Source organism: Festucalex cinctus, chromosome 14, assembly GCF_051991245.1.
Source record: "Festucalex cinctus isolate MCC-2025b chromosome 14, RoL_Fcin_1.0, whole genome shotgun sequence".
Classification (NCBI taxonomy): Eukaryota; Metazoa; Chordata; class Actinopteri; order Syngnathiformes; family Syngnathidae; genus Festucalex; species Festucalex cinctus.
This window is the reverse complement of record NC_135424.1, coordinates 570,877-589,769: the sequence shown is the minus strand read 5'-3', so window position 1 is coordinate 589,769 and position 18,893 is coordinate 570,877. Positions and strand designations below refer to the sequence as shown.

Sequence of the window (18,893 nt, the reverse complement as noted above, 5' to 3'; positions counted from 1 at the left end):
CCTAGTTACAGTATTATTAGTATTATTATTATTATTATTACGTGCCCATGACAACTGAACATCTTGAATGTTGAACATAAAGTGGCAAATTTGCGAGTTTAAGGAAGTGGCCGATTTTCGAGAAGAAAAAAAACAAAACTCATAAACTTACGAGAAATACACGCAGCATAACAATAGTCTAATCATTTGAGGATTCGTTGGCGGTTGATGGGACTGTTTATAAAATGAAAAGGCAGGATGGAGATGGATTCATTCTTAATTGAAACTTTACTCGTCGTACACGGTAGCTAGAGCGCCCATACTTCCGGATCCCCCTATCAGCTGACTCGCACTAACCAATCAGAAGCGAGCAATCACTTTAGGTAACTGCAATGAATGACGGAGAGCAGCAGATTCGACACATCAACTTAGATATTTGTACAAAATACATACCAAAATGTATGGATGTGTAAAAACATAATTGTACATTTTAACAAATTAACTTAAATGCTTTATCGTCAGGGTGTGCGAGGCGTCTTTGTCGCTGGCCGTACCCAACGCTTCAAACGGCGAATGATTTAACATCATATGGTTCATCTCTGCTATCCCCTTATTTGAAAATCCGACCAAAAAGTATTGGCACAAACTGTCAACTAGTACGTACGTGTGTTTCTCGTAAGTTTCGGAGTTTTTATTTGTTTATCGCGAATATGCCACTTTATAAAGGCACAAATTTGCCACTTTAGAAAGTCTCAAATTTTCCACTTTGTAAACTCGCAAATTTACGAGTTTTGTTCTTTGTCATTTGGGGGTGGTGGCAATTTCAAAAGTAAACATGATGCTTGACGAATTAACGTCAATATTTTCAAGTTGTGGCGCTGTGGCATATTTTTGCCCTGGATGGAGAAAGTGTTCGGCCATTTGTTTCTCCTGCGATCATTTCTTTGTTTGGGCACGCATGTGTCACAGCTGCCTTTGGAAAATGTTGTTGATGGGGGACTGCATGCATGTGCAAGATGCTCCACTCAGGTGGATGGTTGGGACTGCTGCTGCTGCTGCTGCTGCTGCTGCTGCTGCTGCTGCTGCTGCACGCCCCATTTACTGTAGCTCCCGTTTGTTCTTAACTGTATGACTACATGAGCACCTGCCCCCGAAAATGCCTGCAGAACAGAAATAGATAAGAAGACGTTTGATGTGGGATGCATTTTTTTTTTTTTTGTGGCCACTCCACTTGAGCACCTTCCAATCTGTGATGGAGTCTTTTCATCAAGTAAGAAGCCCCATAAGTCATGAAGCTCTCTACGCATGTGCTATATTGATTAGCTAATGTACGTTGCATCCAGTGAGGGAGGGGCGAGGGAGGAGGGGGAGGGGCAGCCTTCCTCAGTCCCTGGTGTCTTTTTTTTTTTTTTTTTTTTTTGTGCCCCCTCCTCCTCCCCGGTGTATTCCAGTATGGCGTCTGGGCTCGGCGTCAGCACATTGCAGCAAATCGTCACCTCGGGGCGGCTCGCATAGGACAAAGTCAACGAACCGACATCCAGTCGTGACGCGCTCGGGCCAAGCCGGCCCGACGCGGCTTCCGATTGGCGGAGCGGCGGGCGGGGGGGAGGGGCCGGCCATCACTCCCCTCTCGCCCCTCCCTCCTCCGAGCCCGGCGTGAGGCGGCGGGGACGGCGGCGGAGAGGGTTGGTGGGAGGGGGGAGGGGGGGAGGGGGGGGGATGTTCGCCGAGCCGCCGCCACTGTCGTTCGGTCTCTCGCTCGGTGCGTCCTCTTCCTCCTTCTTCCTCTTCCTCCTCCTTCTTCTTTCTCCTGCCTCGGCCGCATCATGGCTCTCAACATCCCCGGCGTGAGCGTCATGATGTTCTTCTACCTTCTGGTGCTGGCCATCGGCGTGTGGGCCTCCTTCAAGTCCAAGCGCGAGGCCAAGAAGGGCCGCGGAGACCAGACGGAGATGGCGCTGCTCGGCAACCGCGGCATCAACCTGGCGGTCGGCATCTTCACCATGACGGGCGAGTACACGAGCCGAGCCGAGCCGAGCCGAGTCGAGCCGAGCCGAGCCGAGCGCGTCTGACGTTTTTTGTTTGAATCGGGCCAAACGTCAAAGCCGAATTCGACCTCCGTTTCACCTCTCTCGCACGTGATGATGACTCGACGCTCATTGTGCCGTTCGAGGTTGTTCAACGGGCTGATGCGCGAGTCATGCCGAGCTTGAAGACAAAACGCAGCCGAGCTCGACAGAAGCACGAGATGGTCCACTCGAGCTGTATAAGATCTTCAGTATGACGTAAGAGCGCGACATGAGAGGCGTATCATATGGACGTGATGTGAAAATGCTCCACGGCCAGTGAAGGCGAGACCAGAATAATATGACACAACAGTCGTACATTCGTCATGTGGCCTATATGGCATTAATATGCTCAAGTAGACTTTATAGAATGAACACCATTATGGTACATAAGAGGTAAAAATGCTACATCAGTGTATAACTAGACTAATACTAATAAATGAAGAAGAAAAAACGCATTTAAGGTGTGTACAACTTTAAATGTAACATTATACGGTACATTACAGATGATGTCATAATGGTACATTAGGAATGTACAGACATGAATTATATGCCAAACTAGACTTAAGTGCAATTTCTGGAGAAATTGTGAGGGAATGCTGAAAGCGGAATGCTTGTGAACTCAATTGAAAGATAAATTATGTGAAAATTGCAAACTTTTAATTGAAGTTGAAAGATAAATGAAAAGAGAAGAACTGAGCAGCATCAGAGCGCTGGTAATGATGATCAGTTGTACGTATGGAAGTGGGCGTGGAAAGTGGGACTTTGAAAAAGTTTGATATTTAACCTCAAATTGTGCCAGTACTGTCGGTAATGTGGAATCAGACGATATTTAGCCAAGATGGCGTGAATTTTTTGAAGCAAGTTGAAATTTGAACGGTGTAAATCGGAAGTATAATGTGGGAGTTATTACACGGCAAAAAAAGTGAGGAGAATAAAAAATGTGAATGTTTCAGCATTCCCACAATTAAATTTATAGACTTGAAATAGGCGTTAAATATGCTACATAAGAGGCACATATGTTCAATTCAATTAAATGTGACGTACAGTGTTTGGAACATGAGGATGGTATATTAGATATGAAATATGATCGTTTGTATATTACATGTCAATTTGTGAATTATAATACAAGAAGAAATAGAAGCAGTAAATCAAAACCAGAAGCTCAATCAGGAAAAAAACACACAAAAAAACAGACACACACATTTGAGGTGTATAGATTGGCTCCATTCGAGGCACAGTGGGTATAAAAAGTCTACACACCCCTGTTCAAATGCCAATTTTCTCTCACCATTATTGTGGTCTGTTACCAGACCAACTCAACTGAAAGGGAAATCAAAAATAAAAACGGAATCGGTCCCCAATTACCCGATCACATTCAAACGCACGCGAAAGCAACTCGACAACAACAATGCGCCGAAGCTCCTCCCAGTTGTTCTCGTCGGTTATTTTTGTCGTCACCTCTTATAAAGTGAAGTGGAACAAAGTGAAGACGGAAACGTCACCGTTTAAAAATAAATCGATAAAAAATCGCAGCAACTGGACATCCCACCAAAAAGAGGAGAAGAAGAAAATTGCCATGCAAGCAAAATTGAAGCAACCGAGTCCACGTGACAACAAACCGTCGTCTTCGATGTCCCGGCTGTGACGTAGGCTGGAAAGACGACACACTTGATTGGCTCACAGAGAAAAAAACAAGTCCGCTTACATTAAGGTTAAAAACACACAGGGTGGAACTTTTTTTCATCAGATGGAGCTGGGTGAAAGAATTATGAACCGTTCCAAATGACAAAAAAAATTCATGCTTCCTCTAGAAAGCAAAAAAAAAAAAGCTAGAACATCGCAACTTGGATGAAACATTTTATTTCACCTGAATTTGACCACCTCCCCAGTTAGACAGGGGTGTGCACACTTATGCAACTTTCCCTTTCTGAAAGTTTTACTTTTTTTTTTTTTTATTTGAGTTGTGAAATCTCTTATTTTTTTGTTATCTTGTATTTAGGGATAGACCGATTTTCGGTGCCGATATTTGGCATTTTGACATGCCGATATTCGGCCTTTTTTTTTTTTTTTTTTTTTTATCTGAAGGCCGATAAAGCTGGTATCTCTATTTTGTATTTTACCGCAAATAAATCTCGGCTTGAAATATCGGTTATCGGCCTGACTACTAATAATCTGTATCGATATCAGCCTTGAAAAAAAACCAAAAAACATATCGGTCAATCACTACTTATATTGCACAAAGATGGCATCCAAACAGGGGTGTGTAGACTTTTTATATCCAATATTGTACATTGCAGCTGTATAGATGATTAAATATGGTTGTAAAATTAGAATCATGAAGTGTGTTTGGATCATGAAATATGTCACAGTTGAGCAAATGTCATGCGTAGAATGAAATATGACGTAACAGCAACGACAAGAACATGAAATATGTGCTAAAACTGCTACAGTGGACTTGAAATGAGATGGAAGTACGCTTCGTCACATGTGCAAACGTTAAATGTGATATCAATATGCTTCGTTCGAGGAACAGCGAACATAAATACGCTCCATTAAAGGTGTACGCAACGTTAACGATCATGCGAGTCCGGAATCCGTTTGAAATCATTTACGCTTTTAAAGACGTGTTGCGACACCAAAGATCAAAGTTTAACGGTGTCAGGACTTTTCAAATAGCTCGTTCGGTTCGTCTTGCAAAATTGTTGCCAATCCTAAAATTAGCAGGACAAATTGGCCGAGCGGACTTTCAGATCCGCTTTCTCCTCCTCGGCTTCTTCAACGCGCGTTTGCATCCCGGACAAAAAACAAAACAAAGCGCCAGCGCCTCCGCTGCTCGCACGCTGGTACTGCACCTCCGTTTGGCCTCCTTTTTGGCTTCTGCACGCGCTCAGTCCATCGACCCGTTTCACACGCTCGCACGCAAGCACATTCATGTATTGAATACTGCATAGAATTATGGTACATATCATATTCATATAGTTCTCATATTTCACATCTTTACATGTTGAATGTAGCAAATGTAAACAAAATAAATTAATAAAGTAATAATTAAGACTAATTTATCATTTGGAGAAAATAGTGGACACTTTTAAGGCGCCATAATGACATATTTCACATTTGTACATCTTGAATGTGGCAAATTTAAGTCATTGAAATTAATAAATGAATAATACAAATTTCTGCGATTGGCTGGCAACCAGTCCAGGTGTATCCCGCCTACTGGCAATCTACTGGTCCAATCCGGCCCGTGCGGGATAGACAACTCGCGAATTTCTATTTTTCACCAAAAAAATTACCGTTGTTGCTCATTTTGTGCACGGACGTCTCAATGATGAGCACTTGAATGTCCACGAGAATATAAGTATATCATTTTTTATTATTATTATTATTATTATTATTATTATTATTGTAATTGTTGTTGTTGTCGTTGTTGTTATTATTATTATATTTATATATTATATTATGTATTTCTATTATATTTAAATCTATTTATATTATTTTATTATAATATTATATTTATTTATTTATTATCTATTATTATTTATTTATTTATTTTTTATTAGTCATCCGACTTCAGTCTGCACACGTTGATAATTTTGTCGATGAAAAATTTCCGTCATAATTTTCGCCGTGAAAATATTTTTTCTGCCGAAAATGAAACGAAAAGCAAAATAGAAGCCATTCATTGAGACGAAAACGATGAAAACTAAAATTGACGGACAATTTTCGTCAAGGGCTAAAAGGAAAACGAAAACGATGCGGTGACGAAAATTCACGCAATCCAATCAGAATGATCATTTATTTATATTTATGTCATGTTCAAACATGTTGCCATTCATTGTGCAGCTGTAAGATTAATCTCGAGCAATTATGAATTTTTATTTTGGTGAAAAGTCAGTTTCATTATTGTCAGTTCAACATGTTTCATGGAAACAATTCATAAAGACACCATCGTCTTAAAATGTCTCTTGCGTGTTAAACTACACTTACAAATAGGTGTGTTGTAATTTTCTGTATTAAAGTTGAAATAGATGCTGAAGGAAAATAGTAATTAAACTGACAATTGAGTCGAATGAAATTGCTCTTTTTTTCGCCGACTAAAATTGGATGAAAACAATCAGGTGACTAAATTATGACAAAATCTTGAAATAATTTTAGTCAAAAGACTATAACTCAAACCAAATTAAAAGTCCTTGTCAAAACGAACGCTGGTCTGCACTAGTTAGCCCCACGGACCACATGAGTAGCTCATGTTCTAAAAATAGCTCACCAGTCACGGACACCTTGTGACTTCCTGAGAATGAAAAGAGAAGAAGAATGTTGACGTGTTTGAGCCAAATATTTCAAAAGAAGGTCATTTTTCTATTTTTTCTTGTTGCTTCAACAACGCGTTGAAATCGTTTGCGTTTGTGCCAACAGCCACGTGGGTGGGCGGCGGCTTCATCGTGGGCACGGCGGAGGCCGTCTACAACCCGTCCATGGGGCTCATCTGGGCCGTCATGCCCGTCACCGCCACCATGTGCTTCATCTTCGGTGAGCCAACGTCGACTCCTTTTTAGGGAAGGCCGTCGCGGACTGACGACTCGTTCGCTAACCCGCTTTTGTGTCAAAAAAAAAGAAACAAAAAAAAAGGGAGTGACGTCCAAACAAGGAGAGTCTCCTCGCGCCCTCACAACACGAGGATTTGTGTCCTTAAGAACACTTAAGTCGCGTTGGCGCTGGAGTCCAAATCGGGTTTAGAAGGTCCGAGCCAGGCTGACCCCGACTCGCCCGAATCCCAAAAAAAAAAAAAGAAAAAAAAAAGTGGGACAACAAAAAGTCTGGCTGTAAGAAAGCATGTGATCACAACAATCGCAAATCAGAGCTTGAGAAGGCCAAAAGTCATTTTTGGGCATGTGGAAAATCCCCCCCCCAAAAAAAACTGCACTTGCCAAAAATATTTTCAACTTCAGTTGTTGAAAATTGGGGAAGAATTTAGAAAAGGACATTTTTCAAATTTTTCAACTACAATTCCCAAATTGCCCTCAGTGAGTTGAATATTTTGACTAGTTTGAATTTATGGACGAGGATTACGGCCAGTGAAGACAAAACCTTTTTTTTTTTGGCACGATTCTCACTTTATTCTCAAGTCAGAATTGTGACTTAAAAGTCAGATTTCTCAGTTTTAAGTCAGAAATCTGACTTAAAAGTCCGAATTCTGACTTGATTCTCTGACTTTAATCTCAGATTTATTCCGACTTGAAAGTCAGAATAATAGTAGCACTAATAAAGTCAGACTTTTGAGACTTGTGAAAATAAAGTGAGAATCCTGCCAAACTTTAATTTTTTTCTCTCTCTCTTCACTGGCCGTAAAATCCTCTTCCAAATGAATCGATGTCAAACTGGTGGAAGTTTTTGAAGGACAAGAAAAGGTGGTCGCGATAATACGAATACAAAATGTTGCTTTGGGCGCAGAATAACGCAAATGGTGGACACAATAACATTTTTGCAAAAAAGATAGACGACACGTGAAGCCCCGCTTGCTCGCTTGCTCTTCATTGGGACGACCTTCAAGTGCTCCACTGATAGCCGCCAAGGTCGTCGCGCTTGGAAAGCTCTTAAAGTGACGGCGCAGCAAAAAGTGCCTCTTGGTGTCACTGACGCGTGTGAATGCCACATCAGAACCACAAAAAATGACGTTATAACGTGATAAGTTTCACGTTTAAACGTGATCAATTTGACGTGTGGAAAACAAAACAAAGCAAAACGATTCCTTTCGGTTCAGCTCATCCTGATCAGTTACGATGTCGCCACATCACTCGTAATACTGTCAAAAATGTAAATAAGCTAAAGTTTGAGATTTTAAAAGAAGGCTCCACCAGTGAAAAATGAATCGCTAATTAATGACGTTGCCGTTGATATCCGTTATCTTATCAGATCTTCCATTTGACGGAATTTTTTTAGGCTTGGATGATCATAATGGAACCAAATACATTTGAAATGGAATCACAGAAAGTAGAATATTTCTCTCCAAAAATATGTAGAACAACAGATTCATCGTCTCGATGATATTAGCTTTTCAAATGGACTAAAATTGGCTGATTGTTGTTGCATTTATTGATTTTATTTTATAAAAAAAAAAAAATAAACATATTACCTTACAACTTAGGACAAACATAACATTTCTTCCAAAAAAAATCCAACAAAAAATGACAATGACATTTTAAAATATAAAAATAAAAACACAAAATCAAATCAAATTTCTATTTGCATCGACTTTCAATATGTGGCATGGATGCCAGCAATTCTGTTGGGTGAAATTTTTGTTTTTAAATAAGTACAAGGAAAATCCAGCAATGAGACCATCATTTTGGAGTTGCGTATTATACATGAGAAATGATGCTAAACTTATTGCACAAGTGGAATATTTATCAAGTGCTGAGACTGTCGCATATCCGGTCATATATTCTTGCTCTTTAACAGGTGGTAGACTGAATGACTGGACGGACGGACGGACGGACGGACGGACAGACGGATGGCAACAGTGACGGCAACAAATATTACGGGAGCCTCGATAACATGAATGGCGGTTAGGCGGGATTAACAACAAACCAAAAACGTTTGCGGCGTGACGTCAGCGCACTTGAAACGACAGCTTGCGTCAGGTCACGTTACGTGACGTGCAGATTAGCGAGCGGACATTCCTTCGCCACTTGCACGTCACGTGATTGATCCTCTTACTCTTGATCAACGCCACTTTCTCCTCCCCCGTCTGAGTGCGTGCGCGTCTCGTAGTTTCCTTCAGACGTTCATACGCGATGTTACGTAACCGAATGTTTACCAGACATTACTGAGCCAATTAAGGCACGCAGTGACACCTTGAGATACAAGTGACCCCAACTCACAAGTTTTTCCAGATACAAACCGTTGTATTTTTTTTTTACTTTTTTTACTCTTGGCAGTGGCAGTGACTCAACTCAACTGACTTGACCACAAGCAGCACTTTAGTATATACGTAACGTAATGACTCATTCTTTAAAAAAAAAAAAAAAAAGACACTGCAAGCTCTTTATTGCCACTGCCAGCTGAAGTTTACTTGAAAAGTAAACAGAAAACAAAAAGAGAATTGAACATCTGTAAAGCGGAACTACAGACCCATTTTCTTCTAATCGTATACAAATAACTAGACTAAGTGCAATTTCTGCAGAAATTGTGTGGGAATGCTGAATGCTAATAGCAGAATGCTAAGCTAAATGCTAATAGCTGAATGCTAAGCTAAATGCTAATAGCTGAATTGTGTGGGAATGCCAAAAGCTAAATGTTAATATCTGAATGCTAATGAAAGAAATAGAAAGATAAATGAAACTAACAAGCGTGATTGAAAGTGCACTAAAACTGAGAGAAAAAAAATTCAAAATGGCTGATAAAATGAATACTCGTTTGGGTTTTAAACAAGAGTTAAGGTTCCAAACCTGGGTTGAGGGTTCAAGGTGACGCTTTCAAAACAGAAGTTAGCCTGTTTGGCGTTTTGGACTCAAAATGTTGCTTTTTCTTTTTGTGCCAAAGGTGACAATTAGCATGTGCTGTTCCCGCTGATTGTCAACATTTCGGGAACAAATCGAGCCTAACTCAACGACGCGATCTTTCCGTTTCTGCCTTCGGCTTGTTTCCGTTCTACGCAGGCGGCCTGTTCTTCGCCGAGCCCATGCGCAACAGCAAGTACGTCACCATGATGGACCCCTTCCACATCAAGTACGGCAAAGTGGCCACGGCCGCCCTCTCCCTGGCCGCGCTGGTCTCCGAGATTATGTGGGTGACGGGCACGCTCATAGGATTAGGTAAGAATGCCGTCGCAGCGACGCGTCGCGGCAGCTGAGCGCGCGCGATGCGTCCAGTGGAACGCCGGCGGTGGGGGCGGCGGCGGGGGGCGCGTCCGCTTTTAGCCGCCGGCTACAAATGTATGCGGTGGCGTTTCCCGTGGGACAAACCAGACGGAACGCAGCGGACCCTCGAAATATTCACCCTAGCAAAAAAAACCCAAAACGATCAAAATGGCCGCCCCCTGCTCGAGATGCATCAAAACACTGACCTGTATAGTGGATAGCCGATAGCCCATACACGTTAATGTAGGCCCTTGAAGTCAGGGCGGCCATCTTGTTACTCCCACCTGTATAAACTATACGCTGCGGTATACGTACCGATGAGACATATACAGCTCGGAAGCAGTTGTTTAATAAATGTTTATTACATTTAAAACAGCATAAATCATGCTAAGTACTGTCTCAAATGTTCTCCAATTTGGATACCGTAACTGTATAGGATCTTATGCCGAGAAATGTTCCTTGGGAGGCGCAATATGGCGGCCTCGCGACCTCAAAAGTCTTGGCTATCCAGTCATATATATAGATCAGCGCATCAAACATGTTATCGGAAAGAACATTAACTTTCCCCGCATAAACTGCGGGTGTTATTGTAATAATAACCCCCCCACTGACTGTGAGATGGCCCCCTAGTGGCGCAAATGTTGAGGAAACGGTGGGATGTGTGTTATTGTACTCAGCAGGTGGCGCTATCCAAGTTCGAGTTGTTGTTGTGCTTGGTGTCTTCTCACCGTTTGTTGGGAGTAAAGTGAGAAGAAAACCCCCCCAACCCCCACCCGCCAATGCCCCGCCCCTTGACACTCTTTTACTTTTTTAACTCGCCAGGGTCACTTACTTTTTATTTCGTTTTGAGGTTTTGTTTTGTTTTGTTTTTTTAAGTTAGTTGTAAGTAGTTTTCAGGGCGGTTCGGTTAGTTTTTATTTTGTTTTACATCACATAACAACAATTGTTTTTTGTTTTGTTTTTTTAGAGAATGGAGGAAATTCATTTGATCTTCTTTACTTTAGAAAAACGAGCGACGCCATTTTAATTTTGATCAAGTGGTGATGTCATCTGTCACCATGGAGACGGAAACTTTTCAAGTTAACGGTTTCATTTTTCGGCTTGTTTTACAATTTCATTTTCAAAAATGTTTTTTAATGAAGCAATAATGTATAAAACCAACTTATTTATTTTCATTTCAGATTTATGTATTTATTTACTTACATTTGCTTTGACGCACTTTAAAAAATTAAAGGGACACATTGAGCCATTTTCAACAGTAAAAAAGTTGTCGATAATTAATGTGTTAACTTCATTGTTTTTCATCCAATATTTGGATGCTAGCGGTCGGTAAAATGTGCATGCGTGTGTGCGTGTCAGGCGTGACCATGAGCGTGATCTTGGACCTGTCGTACACGGTCAGCATCTGGATCTCGGCCGCCGTCGCCATCACGTACACGCTGCTGGGCGGACTCTACTCGGTGGCCTACACCGACATCATCCAGCTCGTGCTCATCTTCATCAGCCTGGTGAGATCGAGCCGTCCGTCCGTCCGTCCGTCCATCCATGTTTTATGGCAACACCTTGTGTTAAAAACAGACTGTGTTTCCGATGCGTAGGTTTATGACTCACTGAAAACTCACTCGCCGAGAGCATTTCAGGTCCAACAAAAGAAAAGGGTTCTGAATGTTCTTTTTGTTTTGTTTTTTATACCAACAAAAAAGCAACATTACTGTTAAAAATGCAGTAAATAAATGAAGATAAAAAATAAAAAAATCAAATAAAAATGTGCCACAAGTGTGAGGAAGCTGTCGTGTATGCTGCTCCTTGGCAACCCATCAAAATAATAATTACTACTTTCTTTTAATTGGACATTTAGTCGACATCTCAATACAAGCTGTCGTTTTTTTTTTTTAAATTGCTGCAGTGCAAATGATGTTTTGTGGGGCACTTAAAGTACATCGGGCATCACGCTGTTGTCAAGCAAATACTTTTTTTTTTTTTTTTTTTAACCTTTATTTAGCCAGCTAAAAATGTTTGAGAACTCTTTCTCATTTACAAACATGCTAACAAGTGTGCTAAAGCCGTCATTGGTTGAGAACCCTTGCAGCAGACTTGTGTTTGTTGCAGTCATGTTCCGAGAAGTTCGAACACCAAAAACAAGGCCAGCGCAAATTTAAGCAAACAAACAAATTTGATGAAACCAGGGGAGCGTAACGATCTGAGCAAAAACTTGCTGACGCAAAAATACAGTTGCAGCTGAGCTATATTATATATATATATAGTAAATTTTGTAACCTACTGTTATTTTCTCTTCTTCCTCTGAACATTAACTACTGTTTCTTGATGCTTATGTGTTGTCTTTCCTTGTGTAAAGCACATTGAGTTGCCTTGTATATGAAATGTGCTATACAAATAAACTTGCCTTGCCTCTAAATAAAGTTGGGCTGAGTAAACTGTGAAGAGGAAATGAAGCAAAAATGGATCGGCTATAAACATGCTCAAGCTAGCGATGTAAACTCCCGCTGTGAACTTGTGTTGGTTAAACTTCACATTATACAACTTCTGTTAGTAGTTTGGGGTACAGCTGGACTAGTTAGCGTAGCGTTAGGGAGACGCATGCTCACAAAGGTGCTAAAGCTAGCGATGTCAACACCCGCAGTGAATTTGTTTTGGTCAAACTCCACATTACACAACTTCTGTTTGTAGTTTTGGGTACAGCTGGACTAGTTAGCGTAGCGTTGGGGAGACACATGCTAACAAACGTGCTAAAGCTAGCGATGTCAACGCCCGCAGTGAATTTGTGTTTGCGGAACTCCTAATTGTGCATCTTTTGTTTGCACTCCAGCCTTTCAGTACATAGTTTCAACTGTGCGTCAAGTTGCTGAGCATTATGCTAATTGTGCGGTTGTTGTTGTTGGAATGGCCGCAGTGGATGTGCGTTCCCTTCGCGTTGATGAGCCCGGCCGTGACCGACATCACGCAGACGGCGTACAACTACACCTTCCAGCCGCCCTGGGTCGGCACGCTGGAGGAGGACCGAGTGTGGCGCTGGATCGACAACTTCTTAATTCTGGTGAGTGAGCGGACAAAGTCAATCAATCAATCAATCGATCAATAGATGAGCTGAAGAGTGAAAAGGTTTGTTTTGCAAGGGTTTGGGTAACCTGGGCCTTCAGAACTTCCACCAGAGGACTTTGTCTGCCGCCTCGTCCACCACGGCCAAGATCACCTGTTTCGCCGCCGCCTTCATCGTCCCCACGTTGGGAATTCCTCCCATCCTGCTGGGCGCGGCCGCCGCATCTACAGGTAGGGAAGCAAGAAAAGGAAATCTTTCAAGGGGATTTGGGGCCATATTCTGCCATCACAAAGTCCAATATAGATCTATCTGTATCTACTCTCAAATTTTGGGGGTGCTATTGTTCACTTGTTCACCCCAAAAATGGGCGAAATGCTCGGGATGTAACGATAACGGCAAAATCGTGATATTCACACTCACACAATATGTCTTAGTCAGGTTGATTTCTATTAGTTCTAGCACCCTCTGGTGGCTAATTTTCACAAGACATGTTTTGGCCCTTCTCTGTTTAAAATCCTCGCTAATGGTCAGATGAAGGAGCACCTAATTTCCTTATGAACCGAGTCAATATATGGAGGAACTCAGAGTGGGCTTGCATTAGCACAGTATTTATTTTTTGTATTTATTTTTATTATTATTATTTTTATTTGTTTTTATTATTGATTCACAAAGCACAATATTGATTTTTTTATTTATTTTTAATTGATTCACAAAAGCACAATATTGATTTTTGTAATTTATTTTTATTATTGTATTTATTTATTTGTAATTGATTTATAAAAGCACAATATATAGAGATTTTTTTGGTTTGTTTTTTACAATATTGCGACCTTTTTTCAAATCACCAAGCTCCCGCAATATCGTGACAATTATTTTGTGACCTTCGTATTGTATGGTGATGATCGGAAATGGTTCCATCCCGCCGAAATACGCGTCTCGGTCGTTGTGGTCGTGACGACAACGCGAATCGGCCTTCGCGCACGTTTGTCTGTTTGTCAGACTGGAACATGACGTCTTACGGTTCGCCGTCGCCGTTCGAGCGCGGCCAGACGGGCCTGGTGCTGCCCATCGTGCTGCAGCACCTGACGCCTCAGTACATCTCCATCGTGGGCATCGGCGCGGTGGCGGCCGCCGTCATGTCCTCCACCGACTCGGCCCTGCTGTCCGCCGCCTCCATCTTCACCTCCAACATCTACAAGAACATCCTCAGGACTCAGGTCAGGTCAACTTTTTCACAAAAAAAATAATCAAAAGTTGCTTCACGTTAAAGATTAGAAAGCAGGAAAACGTCACCACCAGGTTTTTACCATTATTCACTTTACTGTTGAAAACTGGCAAAAAGAGCTTGTTGCAACGTGGCCCTGGCTGATCTCTTATACTCTGCTGCTGCCTTTTTTTGTAATAACAACCATTGCTTTAAGCCACCTCTTTATGTCAGAAGCTGCATCACAGCCTTCTATTTGCTCTTGCATAAAAAAAAAAATATATATAAAAAACGTATAAATACGTATTTGGGAGTGAAGGACAAATGATTAAAAACGTATTTACACGTTTTTGGTTTTGAATGCTAATAATAATAATAATAATACGATAACGATAGCTGCTTTTCTGTTGGCTGCTGCTCGATGACGTCACTTTCAAACGTCTTTATTCTATCCAAATAAATCGCATTTCAATTCATGAGCAAAAACACTTTTGCTATGATTAAAGTGAGTTTTAGTTCATGTTGTAAGCATACAATCTCGTCAGTTGTCATTTAGCTTTTGTAACTTTGGATTGGCGTTTTTCCGCGTGGCCGGCAGGCTTCGGAGCAGGAGCTGCAGTGGGTGATCCGCGCGTCGGTGGTGGTGGTGGGCCTGGCGGGGACGTCGCTGACCTTCCTGGACAACAGCGTGCTGATGATCTGGATGCTGCGCTCGGACCTGACCTACACGCTGATGCTGCCGCAGCTGGTGTGCGTCCTCTTCTTCGCCGTGTCCAACGGCTACGGCGCCGTGCTGGGCTGCCTGACGGGGATGCTGTTCCGCGCGCTGTGCGGCGAGCCCGTGCTGGGCATCCCCGCCGCCATCCGCTTCCCGGGCGGCGCGCTGGTGGACGGCGTGTACGTGCAGAGCTGGCCCATCCGCACCATCTGCATGCTGTCGGCCGTGGCGGCCATCTTGTCCTTCTCCTTCCTGGCCTCGCTGCTCTTCCACAAGGGCGTGGTGCCCGAGAGGTGGGACTTCTTCCAGGTGCTGACGCGGGACTCGGGCGAGACGCCCGACGGCTCCAAGTACGACGTCAAGGGCGGCGGCGGCGACGGCGACGGCGACGGCGACGACGACGACGTCAAGGAGCAGAACGAGAGCAACGAGGTGTGCGAGCCCATGCTGGAATCGACTTTTTAGGGCGCCGGACTTTCATTTCCATGTACGAGATTGTTTAGGAACAAAAACGTATGCAAGTTTCCTAGTCGGGTACAGTAAATCCCCCGCAGTTCCGGCGCCGTCGGGAGCCGCCCTCCATTTGCGCAGCACCAACTTTTGCCAACATATTGCTTTTTAAATTGAGTTTGTTTTGTTTCGTTTTTAGGGTGCTTCTGCTAGTTTGATTAGTTTTACTTTTTTCATAAATGCTTCCTTCTAGTTTAGTTTTAGTTAGTTTCGACAACAGCGTATTAGGGCGTATCGGGGTTTTTTTTAGAGGGCGGCTGCAACATGCTGAGAAAAAAAACTCACAAATTCGCCAAAGCGGAAATTTGCAACTTGAAAATTTCCAAGAAAAAATTTGCGACTTTCTAAAGAGGAAAATTTGCTGGGAAAATATTCGTAAATTTGCCACTTTCTAAAGTTGAAGCAACACATTTGCATGTCTCCGTAACGCCGGGCAAGAATTCAACACGTGAACCAACTTGGCTCGTTGAAAATGATGGCTAATGGCCTGTTTATATGTAAAAGTGTTGTCTGAAAGTACCCGCCATTCATTTAGATGGAAAAAAAAATGGAACTAATGATATCCAATGGAAAAAATGGCAAAAAATCAAATAAAAATCAGGCAATAGCGCCACCTCGGCATGCATTTTCCGCCATTCGTTCAGATTGAAAAGTGGCACTCAGATAGTTGGTATACATATAATTACTTAGCATAATTGCCTTGGATACATTCGCAATGTACAGTCGGAGGTGGGATTTGAACTCGTGACCTCCTGGTTCCTGGACAACGCATTTTACCAAGTGCGCCACTGAGAAGTATGACAGAGCTGGTTATGATTGTAATTGTATGTATGGAAGTGGGCGTGGCAAGTGGGACTTTGAAAATTGAAAATGAATGGGGGAAAAAATTGATATTTAACATTCAATTGTGCCAAAACTGTGAAATCAGACGATATATTCCCAAGATGGCGTCAAGTTTTGAAGCAAGTTCAACTTTGAACAGTGTAAATCCGAAGCTTTATGTGGGAGTTTTAACGCCACAAAAAAAGTGTGGTGAATAAAACAATATGATTGAATGCATTCAGCATTCCCACAATTATTGCCCATCATGGTGGCTCCTTCAGATTAATTCGGTTTCATTATTATTTCACAAACACAATATAAATCAAAACATGATGTTTTTTGACCAAATGCTGGCACATGCAGCATATTCTTGCAAAAATATATCTCAAATGAATCGTGCTTTACCTTCAACGAGAATTTTCATGTGCGATGTACATAAAACATGACGGCTACGCTCAAGTTAAAAAAAAATATTTTCACTCTCCTTTATGCTGACATACTTCCTGTCTCTGTCGCAAGCCGCTTCGTTCTTGACAGTCGCACCATGTTTTTATGGTTTCATAATACGAAACAGCGATTGACCAATTTGTGATCGTCGCTTCCAAGTTGGTTTGGTCACGTCACGTTGCCCTTAAAAATGTCTTAAAAATACATTTTTTGGGCGGGGGGGGAATTAACTGTCAGTCAAGAGGTCTGAGTTCAACATACTTCCTTGACACTAATTTCTGTTTGGCGCCATCTTGTGGCAGTTTTATGACATTTCAGAAAGTGTGGAAAGAATTTGAAAAAGCGCAAATCGGTGAATCCGATGGTGAACCGCGAACATGTAGGGGATTACTGTATTTGGTTTTGTTTTGTTTGGTTTGGTTTTGTTTTTTTAAGACGTGTATACTGAAGAGTGTACACAGGAGAAAAAAAAAAAAAAAGACAGCTATGCTCTCTGTTTTAAGAGCTCAGCATCCTCTCTGCAATTTTATGCAGCAATGACACTTCCAGGCATGGACAGAAGGGGGCGGGAGGGGGCCAGCGTTGCCAAAAAAAAAAAAAGGACTTGAATGTGTTCAAATGTCAAGTGACTTCGCCACCAGCCGATTGTGAAATATTTGCCAGTCCAAACAAAATGTTGTATAAGGCTTTCTTTTCTTTTTTTAAATTGTATTTTAGCTTCTTAGACCAGTAGTTTGATTGTCAACAGCTGATTGTATCGTGACTGAGCGAGAAGAAGGGCTCTCCAAGCACGAGCACTTAATTGTACAAAAAAACAAAAAAAAACAAAAAATCTGCCTGGCCTATGCAAACGTGTGAATGATTTGTCATTAAACCCTTTGTTAGCCCCCTTTGACTTGGCGTGTCTTAATTATAATGTTGGCAAAGAGCTGCTTCATTCAAACAAAGTCATGAAAATGATCGCAATATTTGTCCTTTACCAAAAAAAACAAAAAAACTTTAGAATTGCCAAATCTTCTGCTCAAAATCATCGCAACTTTCCGAAGTTGCAAACGGTTATTAGTTTATTCAAAGTTATGATGATCGCTCGCATTCTTAAACAACTAATGAATGAATCGCATAAAAAAGATCGCATTAATCGCGTACTAACGCAGATGAATCACGCTATTAATTTTGACCACAGATGATCCTTTAACAGATGCTTACGTTGAAAGGTAGCGCAGGTTGTGTTTGAGCAATAGACAAAATTACATGCTTGAAAAGTAGCATATTTATGAAATGTTTGTGTATGACATTCAGAATATTTGTTCATGTCAAAATATTTGGGTCATCCATTTTAGACACAATTAACACATGAGCCTTCCTTGACTTCCTGGTCCATATATATATATATATATATATATATATATATATATATATATATATATATATATATATATATATATATATATATATATATATATATATATATATATATATATATATATATATATATATATATATATATATCTAATCACAAATAAGCGGTCACTCAAATGGATGTGATGACTCTCATTCCAAAGTTGTCAACACAAAGCAGCAGCTCGATTGTTCCGCCCTGTCCGGCATGTGTTTTTGATAAAGGCTCCAAAATAACCTGTTGTCTCCTCGGGGGCCATCAGGCATGCGACACATGTCGCGACTTGCACCTCCCCCAGGAAAGGTGGGCGGTGCCTAACTTATGCGGGTGACAGTGCGTGGACGTGTGGCATGATGCGTAGAGGAGACAACATGTCAAAACGGTCCCGCTGAAGATATGAGGGAGGCCTGCTGCTATATTAAGCGCTCACATGCCACTCTTGGCATGTTTGAAGGACGCCCGCTTGCTCGCTTGCTCGCTTGCTCGCTTTGATGCTTCTTCCGATGACGAGCCCGAGAGGGCGGAAATGAGGGCAACGCACATCACATGTTTGATTTTTTCTTTGCTTTTTTCTTTTTCCTTCTTGTGTGCCTGCCAGATGCTCGTTGATGACGGATTTTGCTCCAAGTTGACTTGTTTTTTTTTCTTCATATGAAGTGGAAAGCCACAAATGTTGTCAAAGCACGAGCAAAACATTTCGTTCGTTTTCCAAACTCGTCGAAATGTTCTTGATTAAAGCAAAAGTATTGTAAGATTCAGAAAGGAGTAAGACTTAAGTAAATTTGTTCAAATATATATTTACTAGGATTATTATTTACACATTTA

At 41.7% G+C, this 18,893-nt stretch overlaps 1 protein-coding gene and 1 long non-coding RNA gene across 5 annotated transcripts in view; one reads left to right on the top strand and one right to left on the bottom strand.

Moving 5' to 3' along the window:
- LOC144001025 (uncharacterized) overlaps positions 1-2,311 on the bottom strand; it is a 29,276-nt gene extending 26,965 nt beyond the window's left edge. For 3 of the 4 annotated variants that reach the window (XR_013278356.1, XR_013278354.1, XR_013278355.1), the window contains exon 1: positions 152-2,311. This is a non-coding gene — a long non-coding RNA (uncharacterized LOC144001025). The remainder of the gene's footprint in view (positions 1-151) is intronic. The other variant, XR_013278357.1, reaches the window with a different exon arrangement.
- On the top strand, positions 1,699-17,564 carry LOC144001022 (high-affinity choline transporter 1-like). Its single transcript, XM_077494944.1, is given in 10 exon segments — positions 1,699-1,757; positions 1,759-1,776; positions 1,778-1,989; positions 6,468-6,581; positions 9,710-9,865; positions 11,270-11,418; positions 12,822-12,965; positions 13,045-13,198; positions 13,968-14,185; positions 14,771-17,564. Coding segments are annotated over 10 exon segments (1,809 nt in total). The 3' UTR covers positions 15,356-17,564.
- Positions 17,565-18,893: the final 1,329 nt, after the last annotated feature.